The sequence below is a fragment of the Neopsephotus bourkii genome, unplaced genomic scaffold (genome assembly GCF_033783945.1).
Source record: "Neopsephotus bourkii isolate Nb327-2 ecotype Australia unplaced genomic scaffold, CSIRO-AGI_Nbou_v1 NB_565, whole genome shotgun sequence".
Taxonomy (NCBI): domain Eukaryota; kingdom Metazoa; phylum Chordata; class Aves; order Psittaciformes; family Psittacidae; genus Neopsephotus; species Neopsephotus bourkii.
The window spans coordinates 2533205-2549090 of NW_026901066.1; the positions used below are offsets into that span (position 1 = coordinate 2533205).

Consider the following 15886-nt stretch of genomic DNA (forward strand, 5'->3'; position numbering starts at 1 on the left):
TTAGCACAAGTGACCACACTGAAGTGACCAGTGGGGTGGCATCAGTACTATTCATGCAACACTGCTGAGAACTGCCAAACCCCATACATGTAGTCACCTGAGGCTGAAGAAAGTGCAACCAACTTCATCTTCCTACTTAAATAATGAACTAAGGCTCTTACTACAACTAAGGCCTAGTGCAGTTTTCTTGAGAACTCTTCTGCAGAATTAAGATGAAAACCATCCAACCTAACATTATGGGAAAAATCAGCAACTGATGACCCTTGGGCAAGATCTAGAACTACATGCCATACATTAGACACGCTTTTCAGATGTTCTGAGTTGTGAAAAAGCATGCAAAAAAGTGAACACAATTTCATACATTACATACTTAAAAACTACATTCCTGTTTACAGCAACCACTTTCCGAGAATCATATCTCAGTTTTCACAAGTGGGTACCCCATGAAACACAGATTCTATAGAATGGTTTGGGTTGGAAGGGACCTCAAAGGGACACCTTCCAATACACCAGGTTGTTCCAAGTCCCATCCAACCTGGCCTTGAACACTGACTGGGATGGGGCAGCCACAGCTTCCCTGGGCAACCTGTGCCAGTGCCTCACCACCCTTATACTAAATAATTTCTTCCCAATACATAATCTAAATGTACCCTCTTTCAGTTTAAAGCCATTACACCTTGTCCTATCAATACCTGATCTTATAAATCCCTTTAGGGCTCTCCAGGCCTGTTTAGGTACTGTAAGGGATGTTTTCCAGCTTCACCTTCTATCCACCTAGACTGATACAGTCTTAGAATCATAGAATGGTTAGGGTTGGAAAGGACCTAAGGTCATCAAGTTCCAACCCCCCTGCCATGGGCAGGGACACCTTGCTCTAAACCATATCACCCAAGGCCTTGTCCAACCTGGCCTTGAACATTGCCAGGGATGAAGCATTCACAACCTCCCTGGGCAACTTATTCCAGTGCCTCACCACCCTAACAGGAAAGAATTTCGTCCTTATATCCAATCTAAACTTCCCCTGTTTAAGTTTTAACCCATTACCCCTTGTCCTATCACTACAGTCCCTAATGAAGAGTCCCTCCCCAGCATCCCTATAGGCCCCCTTCAGATACTGGAAGGCTGCTATGAGGTATCTCTGCAGCCTTCTCTTCTCCAGGCTGAACAGCCTCAACTTTCTCAGGCTATCTTCAACACAGGAGGTGCTCCAGTCCCCTGATCATTCTCGTGGCCCTCCTCTAGACTTGTTCCAACAGTTCCATGTCCTTTTTATGTTGAGGACACCAGAACTGCACACAATACTCAGTACGCTAGAGATTTTTCCTACATATATTTTTTTACCAGAACACAGGTATTGTTTTTTCTTCTAGATCAAATCTTGTACTTTTTTGATAAGGCTTTGCCTTTTTTAACCCCGTATTTTTAACAAAAATGAAAGCTGTTTTAAGTACTAGTTCTAGTAATACCGGATATATCTTAACATCCCTTAATCAAAATCCTTCCACCTCAATACATTTTATGAGTTTCTTCACAGACAGCTCTGGATGAAGTTCACACAGCTATTTATGTGGGTGCAAGAGTATTTTCCAGGCCCACTTTTACCAGTAAAAGTATCCTTCAAATCTTTATGTTCCACATCATCTGCTGAAAGCCTCTGTAAATTATGCTAAAAGTCTTGCAAAGCCTGAGTGCGCAGCCTGTGCATTCACCAATATATACACCACCAGTGTGAAGAGAAACTGTGCCTGTTATGAGAAGGAAGTAGGGGATAGAAAACAGAAAACACGTGTGCAGTGTTACATACTTGGGTTCTGTGGTAAAAGTCCAGTGGAATTCTGCTGTGATGTTAAGAAAAAAAAGTTAAATTTAGCAGATTTTAAAAGCATTTAATTCTAATTTCTGTTCTTACACTTAGTTTATGCTTACCTCAAAGAACTTCTGTATTACATAGTTTCCAAACACATCAGTCATCAGTTGATATGCTGCTTGCAGGATCTCATTAAATACCATCTGGCGCTCAGCTGGAGTAGCACGCTCCAGCTTTTGCTGTATAAATCTAAGTGCAAAAAAAGGTCCATTATGCTTTACATAAACAACAGGAAAACCTCTTGAACGTGGTTTCAATGAGACACCTCAAAATTCTGAAGTATTCAATGTTTATAAAACTTATTAAAATGAAAGTAGCGCCTCTGCATATAAAAGGACACATTTTAGTAAAAACTTTCATTTGAGAAGGATTAAAGATGAAAAGAGTAACAATAACTAAGTACCTGATGAGGTATTGCTGAAAAATGATTTTACATGTCAGATGCCAGCTATTTTGTTTTCTTAATCAATGCCTTTTTGATACCTAAATACTAGAGTTTACAAGTCTAGTTATGAGGCTATTTCTACACTGAGAAGTTCTACAAGCAGCTAAACTTACACTACTTTTATGACATTTCTTGGAGAAGAAAAAGGTCAATGTAAGAGCACGTGCTCCAATTAATGGCATGCTTTTTATTAAGATGAGTAGTGGCTAATTCAAACGTTTGATGTTAATATGACAATATAAAAGCAGCAAAATGTTACTAAGTTATTGACTACAATAATTACCTAGAACCATGCTGGTCTTGGGAAAACTCAACAATATGTCCAATAAGGTCTCTTAGTTGAAGATTAGGGAAACGATTGTTTCTGAAATCTTCCAGCAACCGACTACGTCCAGAAGGCATAATATCAGACCTACTGTAACGAAGGCGTGAAGGAGGGAAGAGCTGACTGGTGGAGCTAAAGAGACTGGAGGTACTTGCTGCACTGCGATACTTTGCTTCAGCTCCAGGTGCTGCAGAAATATAGCGACCACTACCATTTGTCAGTCCTCCTACAAGGAAGCAGTTCTGTCAGTAAAAGCCGTAAGGAAAATAAGCAACAACAAAACATTAAGTGTACTAGAACTACGGATACACCCTGGAGCCAAAGAAAACAGCATTGTCTTGTTATTTGTATTTACGTCATTATGGATGGAGGGGTTAAGATAGCTTTAACGTTCAATAAATAAAACCATCCTCCTCATTTTTATTTTACGTGAAGGGCACCAGGAAAAGATATGTCATTAGAAGAATGTAACAAAGCAGGTAAAGTGAGCACCCAGACTTACAGAAACTTTAGAACTGGGTTGGCCTTAGCTCAGTGGGCGGATTTCCACTTCACAAGTGGTACTGACTTAGACTCTTGTTAGTAGTCTCAAAGTTAGCCAATTGTTTCAAATAGACCATGAAATCTGAACTACCCTTCAGTCCCTATTGAGGTACCTTCCCAACTTACAGTGTGAAAGGGCATTTTTGAGGAGGCCTCTCGTCATGCTGTACCTTTTCTGCAGGATATCTGATGACTTCAGCATGCTAGGATTTTAATCTGGTACCTCTTGTAAGCACCAAGTATGTCAATTTCAAACCAGGTAGCTAAGAATGCTTAATTCTAAAACAACCAAAGACATCTAAAACTGAAGTTCCTTTTAGAGACAGAAAATCCTTTCCTTGCTGCAAAACCAGTCATCACTCTCACTACACTTCATCTCTCCTTACTTCCTAAAAACTGAATTGCCTGTATTTAGGTCCTACTCCTTTCTGCTAATGATTCCACCTAGAGCTATCATCATCTCAGTCCTGTAGGTTTCTCCTCATGTATGTTTCCTAATCAACTGGCATCACTCTGAACTCCTCCAGTAGGCCTCCCTCCTCTCCACTGTACAACAGGCAGCAATTATCCTAAGCAGCACGCAAACAAAGCATCTACACTATACTACAAGCAGAATTATTCAAAGACAATTCCCACCTAGAAACCTCAATTCTACTTTAAAAAAAAACCCAGACTGAAAACCAACAACCAAAAATTATCGAGTATGAACTGAGAAAGGAAAGCATTTGCAGTTTCCCTATCTAGAAAATGACAGTAACTGAAAGCCCTTCCAAAGTCCAGCAAAGAAGTCTACACTTGAATTTAAACAAACTGCAGTATGTGCTGTTTGAATGGTGCTCTATTGTAAAATTAATTAATAAAAAACAAAATAATGAAGAAATCAGCTGACAGGGCCCCAGCCAAGCCTTCCTTTGGTTCCAAGTATTTATAAGGCCAGGTGACAACAGTGTTACAGTGGGCTGGTAATGTATTAATGGTAAAGTATGTTTTTCGTAAGGTCAAACTGCAATACCAGAATCTGAGATGTTAGTGCTCTGGAAGACATATTAAGCATCACATCTATTGCACTGTAGAGGACTGTGCCCTAAAGTAGAAAAAATTAGTATTTATTTTACAATTAAGTTTTCAAAATTCAGTGGTTAAGAATCAATAAGGAATCAGTAAAAACCTTATGCCTCACAATACCTTTTAAAACCTACTAGGCTTTTCTTTTAAATTAAAGCCTCTAAATTCTTTACAGCCAGAAAAATACAAGTTTTTAATTATCATTTTTCATTTCCATTGACAATCACTAGTTCCTGGAAAGAGCTGGCAGTGATATGATACTAATAGACAAGAAGAGAAAAGAAATACAACATTCTGCAGTATGCAGAGTGATGTTCTACAGTCATTTTTCTTCTAGGAACAGCCTTTTAAAGAAAAGTTATGTACCTGAAATTATGGTATTTCTCTTCTACATTATTTAGACATATTAATGCAACCCTAGCTTCCCTGTAAATGCTGTGTGGTAACACTATCCAACGCCACGAGAGGGTAGCAAAGCCCATTTAAAAGGAAGTCTTGGAGACTACTTTCCTGTTGTAGCATCTCTCTTGCTCCACTGATCAATCACATGCTCAATTCTGTGCCAGAAACTAAGGGCAGTTTTGGTTACATGTTCTCAAACTGCATGGCTCTAATTATCGTACAGCATCATGGAACTGCACATAAATCAGGAATTTTTTCAGTCGTGGGTTTTTTTTTTAACCTAAATAGGAAACTTGTTAGCTTTTAACAAACACACTACATATATGTAGTAGAACTGCATGTATACAATACGTTTCAATCAGGATTATCAAGTCTTTCTTCAGCCTAGTTTGGGAACCACTCCTTTTCAAGATTTGTAAGATGACTATGCTGCAGCTGGGAGGCTCCTGTCTAGCCTGTGAAACTACCTGCGTTGCGTTAAGCAGGATCCTAACACAGGAAGACTGAAAACATACCCATTGTGCTTCGAAGAACCTGTTAGACTTCAAAAGCGCACAGAAAGCTTAACCTTGTAAACCCCTGGACACTATTATAAAGAACAGCAATTTAAAAGGTAATTGGCTTTCTTCTCATGTAACCTTTCATTACAGCAGCAGCATTACAGTTCAGTGGTAACTTTGCAGATCTGAAAAATACTTAAAACCCCTGAACTAAAAACACATTGTCACAGGTACTTACTACACGCAGTTATACTCTTGCATACAATGGACTATTTTCCTAAATATTGTGCTTATTACTTTCTCAGTCCAAAACCATCAAAGCATTAATGTGGACATTCAGGACACCTGGCCTGCTTCCTGAAAATCAAGTGTGAACAGTTCAGAAAAGGAAAACTGGAATCTGAATTCTGGCTATCCAAATCCTCCTGGTGGGCCTACTGCATCTCCATGCTCTTCTAAAACTTGGGACACTTGTTTCAGAGATTCTGAACTAGAAAGGTAATAGCCTAGGTCTTCCAAATTATTTGGAGAACATGCTCTACTGAGTAAAGCACCCACTCTAAACAGTTCTTCAAACACTCAAATTTTAAGACTGTATCAGGCATCACTACAGACACAGAATTACAAACCTCTGGGGAATAAAGAGTGCAGTTTGTTCTTCAGATAATCAGTTAGCGATCACTACTGATCTTGTAAAACAAAGATCTCTGACGTAATGAATAATACTGTTTTACAGTTTAATTGAATCTAAATCCTCATGGCTAGTCCATAGGGAAGAAGAGGCACAAAGGTATAAAAGGGATACAGACCATCTAAACCAGAGCCTTACTAAGCTTCAAGGAGACAAAGCATGTTAGATTACTAAATCCTCAATGTCAATAGCATATTTAATATAAAGGAGAACATGAAAGTATTAAAAACTAGATCTAGACACATTAATTTTGATAGCATTAGTCTGTCAGTATGTATTACTAAAGTATTTCTGCAGTAGTTTCTAACCAAAACATGGAAGAGATTTACTGCACAGTACCTGTTTAAATCGATCAGCATTGTTATTTTCTAGTAAAATATGTACGAGTAAACACTCAAAACTTTATTTCTACAAAGTATTTGCTCATCTGTAAAAAAATAGCTTCAGCTCATGCTCAGCTAAAAATTTCATCTTCATAGGGAAAATAGAATTACACATATATATGTACACATATATATATATATATATCTCGAATCAATGACAGTGCTTATTATGCCTGGCTTACCAAAGTGCTATGGAGTAGGTACACAGCAGAGACAATGCAAAGTTCCCCACACTATTGCCAAGGGGGCTTTATTCTCACCCAGAATGATCACTTCTGAAGACAAAAGCATTAAATCTAAACTACTAGCAAGCCTGGCTTGCAAGGCACACAAAATAATTACCTCCAGAAGACCAGACTTTAAAAATCCTACTCTACACCAAACATTTGAAATGCTGCAATGTACCATCAAACAAAGTAAGCACTATGAAGATAAAAGGAGTTTCTATAGCACAGGAAAAATACTTCCTCCTGATGTTTTTTGTCCCTGGGAGTGAAAGGGTAGTTCAAATTCATGACCTTACTGCTCCAACCGATTACAGTAAAAAGCAGTTAACAGACAACTGACAAATCCCTTCAAATGCAGGAAAACTGACAATGGAGCAAAGTAATTAACACATTCCTATTTTAGGATGTTGGATAAGAGTTGGTGAGAAGAGACAGAAAACAGTAAAATATCACAAATATCTTGTAAAAGGGAAATTGGTCTTTTAAGCTATAAACTGCAGCGGTGTCTGACAAAGGGGTTATAAAACCATGCACCCTTTCCCAGGATTGTGCTCTATTATTCTGGTGGCTGAAACATGAGCAACCGAGTTTGATGCCCTTTTTAAAACAGGAATTAAACTTAGCTGAACCTGTTGATATTAAGTAGGCAGGACAACAGGTTTTGAAGGTGGAGGAAGAGCTGCATTTGACAGGCATTATCAGAATACCAATGGAAACGGCATGCAGACATGAACTTATAATGTTGTTCTACTCTGAAAAGTGATTACGTGATAATCATACCCTTCTTAAAATATACTCCCTTTGATTTCAGGTATAACTTCTCACTTGGTGAGAAAGTTTTGCCTTTTTAGTTTTATTTTTTATATGTGAGAACAAAACAAATGCTTCCAAAAGTGGTTGATGAGCACATCAGAATAAATTCAACAGGACAGACAATTAACTGCAGAAATAATCTTCAACTTTCTGTGCCGGTGCACCTTGGATGTAACTGCGCAAAGGCACAACACAGAGCAGACTGCAGAGAATGCTGAAAAAATTACTGCATTTTTGCAAAAGCAAAAATAAAAAAGACCTCAATTGCCAAAGTTTCAGACTGATCTGGTAACGTAGCGAAAATTTACCCATAATCAAGGTCCACTTCATTTGGAAGATGAAGAGGCAGTACACATGGAAGCCATCAAGGTTGTGTCAATTTTCAGAGTACAACTGCACATTCTGGCCTTCTTTATCTAGAACATGATTTAACAAGCTACTAAACTTAGTTCACACAGCCAAACAGCCCTAAATGGATTCAAATCAGTATTCAACAATTTCTGATGACAGAGGTAAACCTCTACACTGATCACAGTTTATTTTCTCAGCATTGAAAGAAGTCTTTCAACATTTATCAAATGTGAAACAACACAAAACTTTGGCTGTTTTGAATTTTCGATAATGCCTTCCAAAATTTGATTTCAGTATAGTTTTCAGCCACATGAAAACTACTGTGAGAGTACTTTGAACAGACAGAAAGAAAGAGATTTCCATGATAACCCCATTGTCAGATGTTCAGAACTTTCTCAAAAGCCGCCATTTGGGCTGAAACTTTCCATGCTCGGTCTCAGCCCAAAGGTGCACTTTGTAGACCTGAAAAAGGAAAAAAGGTAAGTAAAAAAAAATAAAACGTGCTGAAACATCCCCTTGCCCAGTTTTACTTTGGGTATTCAGCACTTAACTGTGAAGGGGATACTGAACTGGAAATGTAATATATTTAAATTACTTCTTAAACCTTGTTATACAAATCACTCACACATGTCTCAAAGTGTTTTCCGGTAGACACTTTTAAAGTTTTTCCCATTTTATTTGCATTTACCGAAGTACAGGGGATTAGGTTGCCTATTCCATGCACAGAATCGTGCACTGAACAGTTACTGGAGCAACAGGAAATTCAATGTTGAGATGACATCCAGTTTCACTGTATGATTTTAGCATCCAAATTAAATGACCACAAATATTTGCAGTGAAAAACAGAGAAAGTTTATCAAGTAACCTCAGGTTAGAGGCATTATCTTCTAAATATACTGCAGGCTGTGGTGGGGTTTCTTTACCTTTTTTTTTTTTTTGGTGTTTTTTTTTTAAGTTTGAGCCCCCATGTCATCTAACTAGCTCAAAAGATTTTCTAAAACATTACTATCATCATTCCTTAAAAAAATGCATTTGAGAACAGAAAGTCACCACTGACAAAGCCTTTGCTACTTCTTTCAAAATGCATTTTTTTTCCACCAGCCTGGTGCTAAACCATTGTCTTCCTGGCAAAGCATCTGGGCCACAGGATAGTAGGCTCACTGATGCACAAATCACCTTTCAGTATGTTTTATATTGAGTCCTTTGCTGACTTTCCTACTTTAGAAAAGTAGAGGGCAGTAGTGAAAGTCACTTAACTGTTAAACACAGTATTGTCTTAAAACGCCCTTTAAGTGCTAACACACTGAAGTAGAAAAAATGTAATGCACCTCTGCTTGTCATACTGTAGAAACACAATACATAAGGACCAGTAAATCTTACTGGGCTCTCTACTGGGCTTCTGCAAGGGAAGAAAAACCACCTGTTGGCCTGATACTGCAAAATGCTGAGTGCCCTCCACTGTTGAATCAAGGAGCATTTGAGAGCACTCTTCACCTTTCAGGAATGGCCCCTCTTCATTACAAAACTGTTTAACAGCAAAGGTAACATGACATCTCTTATGCAACATATATTTTACACACAGAAATACACACACACATACAAACAAAAAGTGGTTTTTTTTGGTTTTTTGTTTTTGTATTTTTTTACCTAAATGCAAACTGGATGAGGATCCATGTGATGAAAGTGATGGCGGTGGCGTAAGTGAATGTCCTGGCGTTTGGCTTGGCAGAGGCATGCCTATTGGACTTGGAGAGGAGGAAAATCCCAGACTATTGTAAAATGGCTGCCCTATGGGTGCTAGGCTGCTACTAGATCTTTTGTACAAGTCAGAGCTAGTAGATAGAGAATCTCTCCTTGTGGCACTACTACTTGCAGAACTGCCAACTGAAGAAGAAATAAAAAGACCCTAATTACACAGTGTCAACTGAATAAAACCTATCCCCAACTACAGCTGGGCAATAACAGATGCGATCACAATAATTACAGCAATCGTTATGACAAAGACAATTACTGTGATAACCACACATGCTTTTAAGTAAATATAAGTGGGTATAAACATACCACTGACAAGTAATTTCACCAATGCCCATGTCTTTCAACATTTCATTCTAGACTTCTCACAGTAATATTGCAGTACTCCAATTTACCCTCCTGGCTTCAGCTTTGGGACAAACATGGAATTTAAGAGATTAAGTTACACTACCACTTTATAGAACAAATGATTCTAAAAATATTCCCACTGAACTCATTGATAATTGCTTTTCCACAGTCAATGATACTTGATTTCAGGAAAAAGGCTCAAGACAATTGGCTGTTGTCGTTTAAGGGTTCAGAAAACAACTTATGTTCCTGTTCAGCTGTTTCTGAACTTCCTCTTGTTTGTGAACCCCTCACCTGTAGGAAAAAAACAACTACTTAAAATTCCCTATGAGAATTATGGTTCTCAAAGAGGTGTTTTGAAAAGATACTATAAAGAGGGAATAAACAGGCTAAGAAAAAGATGAGAAGCAGAGCAGAGACAAGAAAATTATGGTAAGAAACTAAAAATTTAATTTTACTGCTACCAGTATTTCTGAAAGTTGAATTAGACTAGAAGCTTGGATAGCAGTGTTATTAGTGAAGGACTGGTTATCCGGCACAGCACCATTCAGCAGTGTAATGAACAGTCTAGAATAAATTAGGAGAATAAAAAGCTTTTAGAAATGTTAAATTCTAGTATCTGTTGAATACTAGTGCAATATTAAACCAGAGTGCCTATTTTAAACACTGGAACATTATATACTCATGAACAAAACCAAAATTCTGGATATTTTGGTAACAAAGATGCTTTTTAATCTGAATTTGGAAAATTTGATTTCTACTTCCAATTTAAAAATGAGAAGGCCAGAATTTATACTTCCATAATCTTTACCCCTGTCAGGTACCTTCCTATTAAAACTACCAGCAGGACCCAATATAAAGGTTGCTTGATAATTCCTATTTTAAGACTTTTTTTTTTTTTCTCTTAACATTAGCAACTTGGCCAATACTTTTTATGGCAGGTACCTGCTTGGACCAAATTCTGCAAAGTAGCTGTGCCCAAACAACACTGCAATTTCAAAAAAACAGGCAAGGAAAGATGATTTATGCTTAGCAAAATAATCCAGCTACCTATTATATGAGAAGTTAATGCTTTCACATACTCAGACCAATATGCTAGCAACAGAAGACCTTACTTTCACTTTAGCTTTGACTGAGCTAAAAATCTTAGCAAGTATCACAGTTCTTACAAATTTAGCACAGATCTCCTACAGACTCATAGGTGAAAACTTAAAACTCCTGTCCAGACACAGCCATGTCTGAGATGGCTGATAAAGGTTTTCCCTGCAATTTAACTTCTAGGCGTCTGTGTGCCATGCCAAAAATGGACTCAAATTGCTGTCCAAGGTCCCACCTTGTGTTTGGAAAGCGCATCAGACATTGTGGAAAGAAAGCCTTCTACTTCAAATGCAGAGGAGACAACAGCCAAACACAAGAAATACACCAAGGAAAAAGGGAAAGGGAAAAAAAAAAGGAAAGAAAAAGGAAACCAGAACAAGGAAGAGAGAAAGGTCAGACAGGAGCCAACAAGGACACTGCAAGAAAAACTGCAAGCACTTTCGAAACCAATGGGAATGAAGATGAAAAGAGAGCAGATCTGAAGAAAAGTTAGGCTGTGGAAGGTATATGTAACTGTGGGGCAAAAAGGCTGGAATAGCAAGCTGATGATGGGCACATTACACAGTACAAGCAGAAACAGAAACATATTTGGAAGGGAAAGTGAGAGATAGGTGTTGCCTGGAAACTGGGAAGGAAGACATACTAGAGAAGAAGCCAAAAGGAAAAGATACTGGACTAACTAGGCAAGGAGTCTGAGTAAGAAATCAGAAGAGCAAATTAAGGCAGGAGTTGAAAGAAATCTCAAGATTTAAGACTAGCTCTACAAGTTCTGGCTCAGCTACAGAACCATGTGAACGTTAATACAGTGCTACATGAGGGACTGTTATTTCTCTGGCTATGAATAAAACCAAGCAAACTTTAGCTTGCTTTCAGAGTTTCTCACTCAGCTAAATTACTGCAGCTTAACAAGTTACTGTGAACCAGCTGAGCTGCATTTTCACACACACACAAGCAAAGCTCACAAAACCCAGCTTGAATGAGCTTACCCCTCTTCACCACTACCTAAGCTAATGCGATTACTTTGGACTTGTTACGCGCCAGAAATCGGCATCTGGAAAGCTGCCATAGTGGATCCAATTCTTAGTTACCTGTTAAGCTGCAGTAACTTATCGTGTACCTAAACCTTTAAAATGAAGTATGAGTGACCTCATAATAAAAGAGACTGTAAAGTACGAACAGCCATTTATACAGTATGTTTGCCTCTTTCGGTTTTTATTCTGTGATTCAGTCATTTAGCTACAACATGTTCACTGTTGCATTTTCTGCAGAGCTATTATGTTTTTCCCCTGCAACAACTGAAATCATAAGGGGAAGACCTGTATTGTCATTTGTCAATCTTCATGGCTGTATTTTAACTGAAATTCAATCTTTACAACACACTGTGGGGAGTTACAAAGAAGCTGAAACTTTGGCAAATAAAAAATTAAACTTGTTTTTAATTTGCCTCAACATGTAATAACCCTATTTGTGTAAGTACTCATCAGAGTAATTAATTTCGTATGTGCAATTAATTTTTGTACTGCTCAGAAATTCCTTTAAAAACAAAAAATAACCAGGAAGCATTTTTAAAGTGGCTGTTATGGCAAGTACAATTTATACTTGGCAGAAGGGCACTTTCAATGTATTTTTATTCAAATGATATTACTAAAAATATTTCAGGTTTCGATAGCACCTTTCATCAGCACTTCTCACACTGCAAGAGCATAGGCTTCCTGCTTCCCTGGGGAAACTACCACACTAATTAAATCACCCGAGATACTGCTGCAAGATTTCAGCATATGGTGTCTATGCTGAAAGCTTTGGACAAAGCTTGAACTGACCTCTGCTACAACAAAAAAGCTTAATCGCCAGAAAGAACTATGCTGATTCTTCAAGTAGATACACAACTGACATTTGTATTCTGTGGAGTAATGTTGGATAAAGACTTTTAAAAAAAATAATATTCTACCTAGAGACTTAAATGAGTGCAGTGCATTCAATATGCAGATATGACTATCTATCAATAAAATGAAAATGTACCTAAAGCGGAACACAGCTGCTAAGTATTCACTGAAATCCTGCAAGTAGCTCAGGACAAATAATATTACAAAATACAGTACCTGGATAGCACAGTTACTTTTAAATAAGATTTACCTGCTGTGATATTATGGAAAATTAAGAAACCTTACATGACTGAGTAGGCTCTGCATTTTTATCCTTTTGTTAAAGATGGTCTTTAAAATCAGGTATTAGAGAGATCAGTGTTAAACTTGATTCTGATTTCCTAGCTTCAGCTTTGTTCAAGTGAATGATTTTTTAGGTTATTTATGAACAACAACGAGAAAATCACTGTGTTATTATGCAGTACATTTGGTGTCAGTATTCATCTCCACTTAGCTACCAAATAACAGGTATTATGTTTTAACTCTGAAGGGCATGTTTTTCCTTCTGCTTTTCCATATATTAAGCTATCTTGTAATAATCTTTTTACATTTCAACATTTAGGGTTTATTTCCCCTGGGGGATTAAATTTCGAAAAGAATACAGCTAGAGTACATAAATTTTCCCCAATTCCTACCAATCTGCAAGATACGTAAGACTATAAAGGCAGTCCATTGATGAAATAATAGCTGTGAGTTAAAGAGATTAATAGCCAAAGTAAATATTCTTTAGAAAATATAATTTGTCTTACTAGTACTGAATCTGAAAAATTAGAAAAACTACCTTGCACATTTAAAAACTGTGTGAATAGGAAATTTCTGCTTCTGGGCAGAAAGATGACGGCAACATTAACTATTTTTTTTTTTCCTTGTTCAATACAAATAGGTTGATAATATTTAGGGGCATCTGTTGGAAGTCATTTAAGGCCCCAGACTTGTACAGAACTATTTAGGCTTAACTGTATCTAAGATTAAATCTACCAGAGTTAACAAGGATTATACTTGAGTATTAAGTCTTTTCATTTTATAAATCTTATGTGGTGGAAACATACACTTCGATATTAGATCGAATTTAGAAAGTCATATCCTATTTAATTTTTTTTTTAAACTTTGAATTTTCCTGACATGAAAATAACACAGAAGACTACATCTCTCAAATATCATCAACTGTTACTTTAAGCACAGAATGAAGAATTCCTTGATGATTAAAAGGTTACTAAAATCAGTTACAAACTTCTGGGGCAGAGTACGGTGATCAATATGGAAAAGTGTTTTGGAGGTATCTATGACTACAGATCATCCTTCAAAAATACATCTTCTATATAGAGCTCAAATGAACTTAAACCCCCTTTTTTCTTCCCTGTAATTTGTTTTAAATTTGAATAACCTATTTTTGCATTTGTTTTAGAAATGTATGTGTATATAGGATGACTGGATACAGATACATTTTTTTGCTTAACACAAAAGTCTCACAGAATTTCCTCACTATATTAACAACCTACCTGATGAGCCAAATCCACCAAGTGCAGAGCCGATAGCTGCTCCTAAAGAGCTGCTACTTCCAAAGCCAAGAGATGTGCTTCCTGGTTGGCCAGGACCATGTGAAAAAAGGGAACTGCTCTGGGAGTTATTGGTCAAAGAGTTACTGCCATAAAATGAACTGGATTGTAGGCTACTATTTGTTTGCTGTTGCTGTTGTTGTGGCTGGGCACCAAGTGGCCGAAAAAGACCGTTTGTGGCTCCCGCGAGATTGTTTGCTGTTCCTCCAGCTGAAGCAGCTGCAGCTGTAAAACACACGTTTTCAATCACAATTACTCTCTTAAACATTTCTGACTGAAAATGGGCTATTGAGATCTAAATTGTATTTTCTTTAAGCCCTCTTTAACAAGCAGAAATTCAAATATTAAAGAACTAAAGAGACTTTCTAGTATTACAGTCTTAATTACCCAAGGAAAAAAATGAAGAAAGCATATGTTGTAGGCTAAACAAGGCTGTACAACTGTTAATATAATTGAGAGAATTTTCAGTGTAATCATACAAGTCATTACTGTTTACTGAACTGTACTTTTATATTCGAAGTTGCAATAATAGAGTTGCAGCTAAATCACTCAAAGACATCTTCAACTGCTGATGTCTAGAAGCAAGTTCTGCACTGAGAAAGAAGCTTATAGATTAACTTAAAATCTAATTTTCTGAACAGATTGTTTTAATCTAGTGCTAGTATTTAGTTTAACAAATGCAATAAATACAACGGTTCAGTAAAGTAGTACCAGACCTCATCACTGACAGAAAGAGAAAAAAGAAAACTAGAGACTTTATGTAACTAATTCTCCTCTTATGCTGTCCATTCTACTTTTTTCCTTGCCTCAGTTTTCAGAAGAAAATACGTTCAGAAGAAAAGCATAGCAAGGCCCAGATCACTCAATCATCTTCTGCCAGGCCGAAGCAATGAAATGATGCTTCTTAGGGAACACCATTTAGGGGACTGATGAGAAGTGCATGCTGTATGCATGGGGAGAGGAAAGGGGAAAATGCTTCTATCTGACAAGCAACAACATTTGCAGAAACACATCTGTATAGCTATGGGGAGAGGACCGTAAATTTTAATTAAAAAAGGAAAACTACTTCTCTGAGAAACAACCTCAGAGAAAAGGAGGCAACAGTGTAAGAGAGCAATCATGCATGGTATATCCTTCACAGCTAGAAAATTGCACAGATGAATACAAAATACATCAACAATATCAAATACTCAGCAACCTCCACACAGGATAAAATACTTACCTGCTTGTGCTGCTGCAGAACTGATTATAACAGGAGTGGAGGCCACTAATCTGACTGGTGCTCCAAGGCTGGTTCTTGCTCCAGGGCCTACTACTAAGGCACCAGTCTGATCATAATAGGCAGTGGGAGCTAGTACTTGATAGCCTACAGAACAAAGAACAAAAGAAATAGTAGCACAGTGTCATGGTTTAGTATTCTGAACTCAGGACATACAAATAGTCTCAGCAGTCAGCTTTTTATCTCTCCTTGAAATAGTCTGACAACAAACGACAAGGCGGAAAACAGCACAGCTGCCATATGGCCTTAGAACATTCACTGGACATCAAAATAAAACACAGTGATCATCATATAAGACTGCAACAAAATCTTACTTACG

The 15886-nt window shown here is 37.5% G+C and overlaps 1 protein-coding gene across 11 annotated transcripts in view; it reads right to left on the minus strand.

Moving 5' to 3' along the window:
• The window catches only part of PUM2 (pumilio RNA binding family member 2), an 86946-nt gene that overhangs the window by 9763 nt on the left and 61297 nt on the right, over positions 1-15886 (minus strand). For 9 of the 11 annotated variants that reach the window (XM_061351217.1, XM_061351214.1, XM_061351222.1 and 6 more), the window contains 5 exons: positions 15511-15654; positions 14232-14513; positions 9260-9496; positions 2596-2863; positions 1927-2056 (listed from right to left, as the gene is read on the minus strand). In XM_061351217.1, coding sequence (XP_061207201.1) covers positions 1927-2056; positions 2596-2863; positions 9260-9496; positions 14232-14513; positions 15511-15654 — 1061 coding nt within the window. The remainder of the gene's footprint in view (positions 1-1926; positions 2057-2595; positions 2864-9259; positions 9497-14231; positions 14514-15510; positions 15655-15886) is intronic. The other 2 variants (XM_061351220.1, XM_061351219.1) reach the window with 1 other exon arrangement.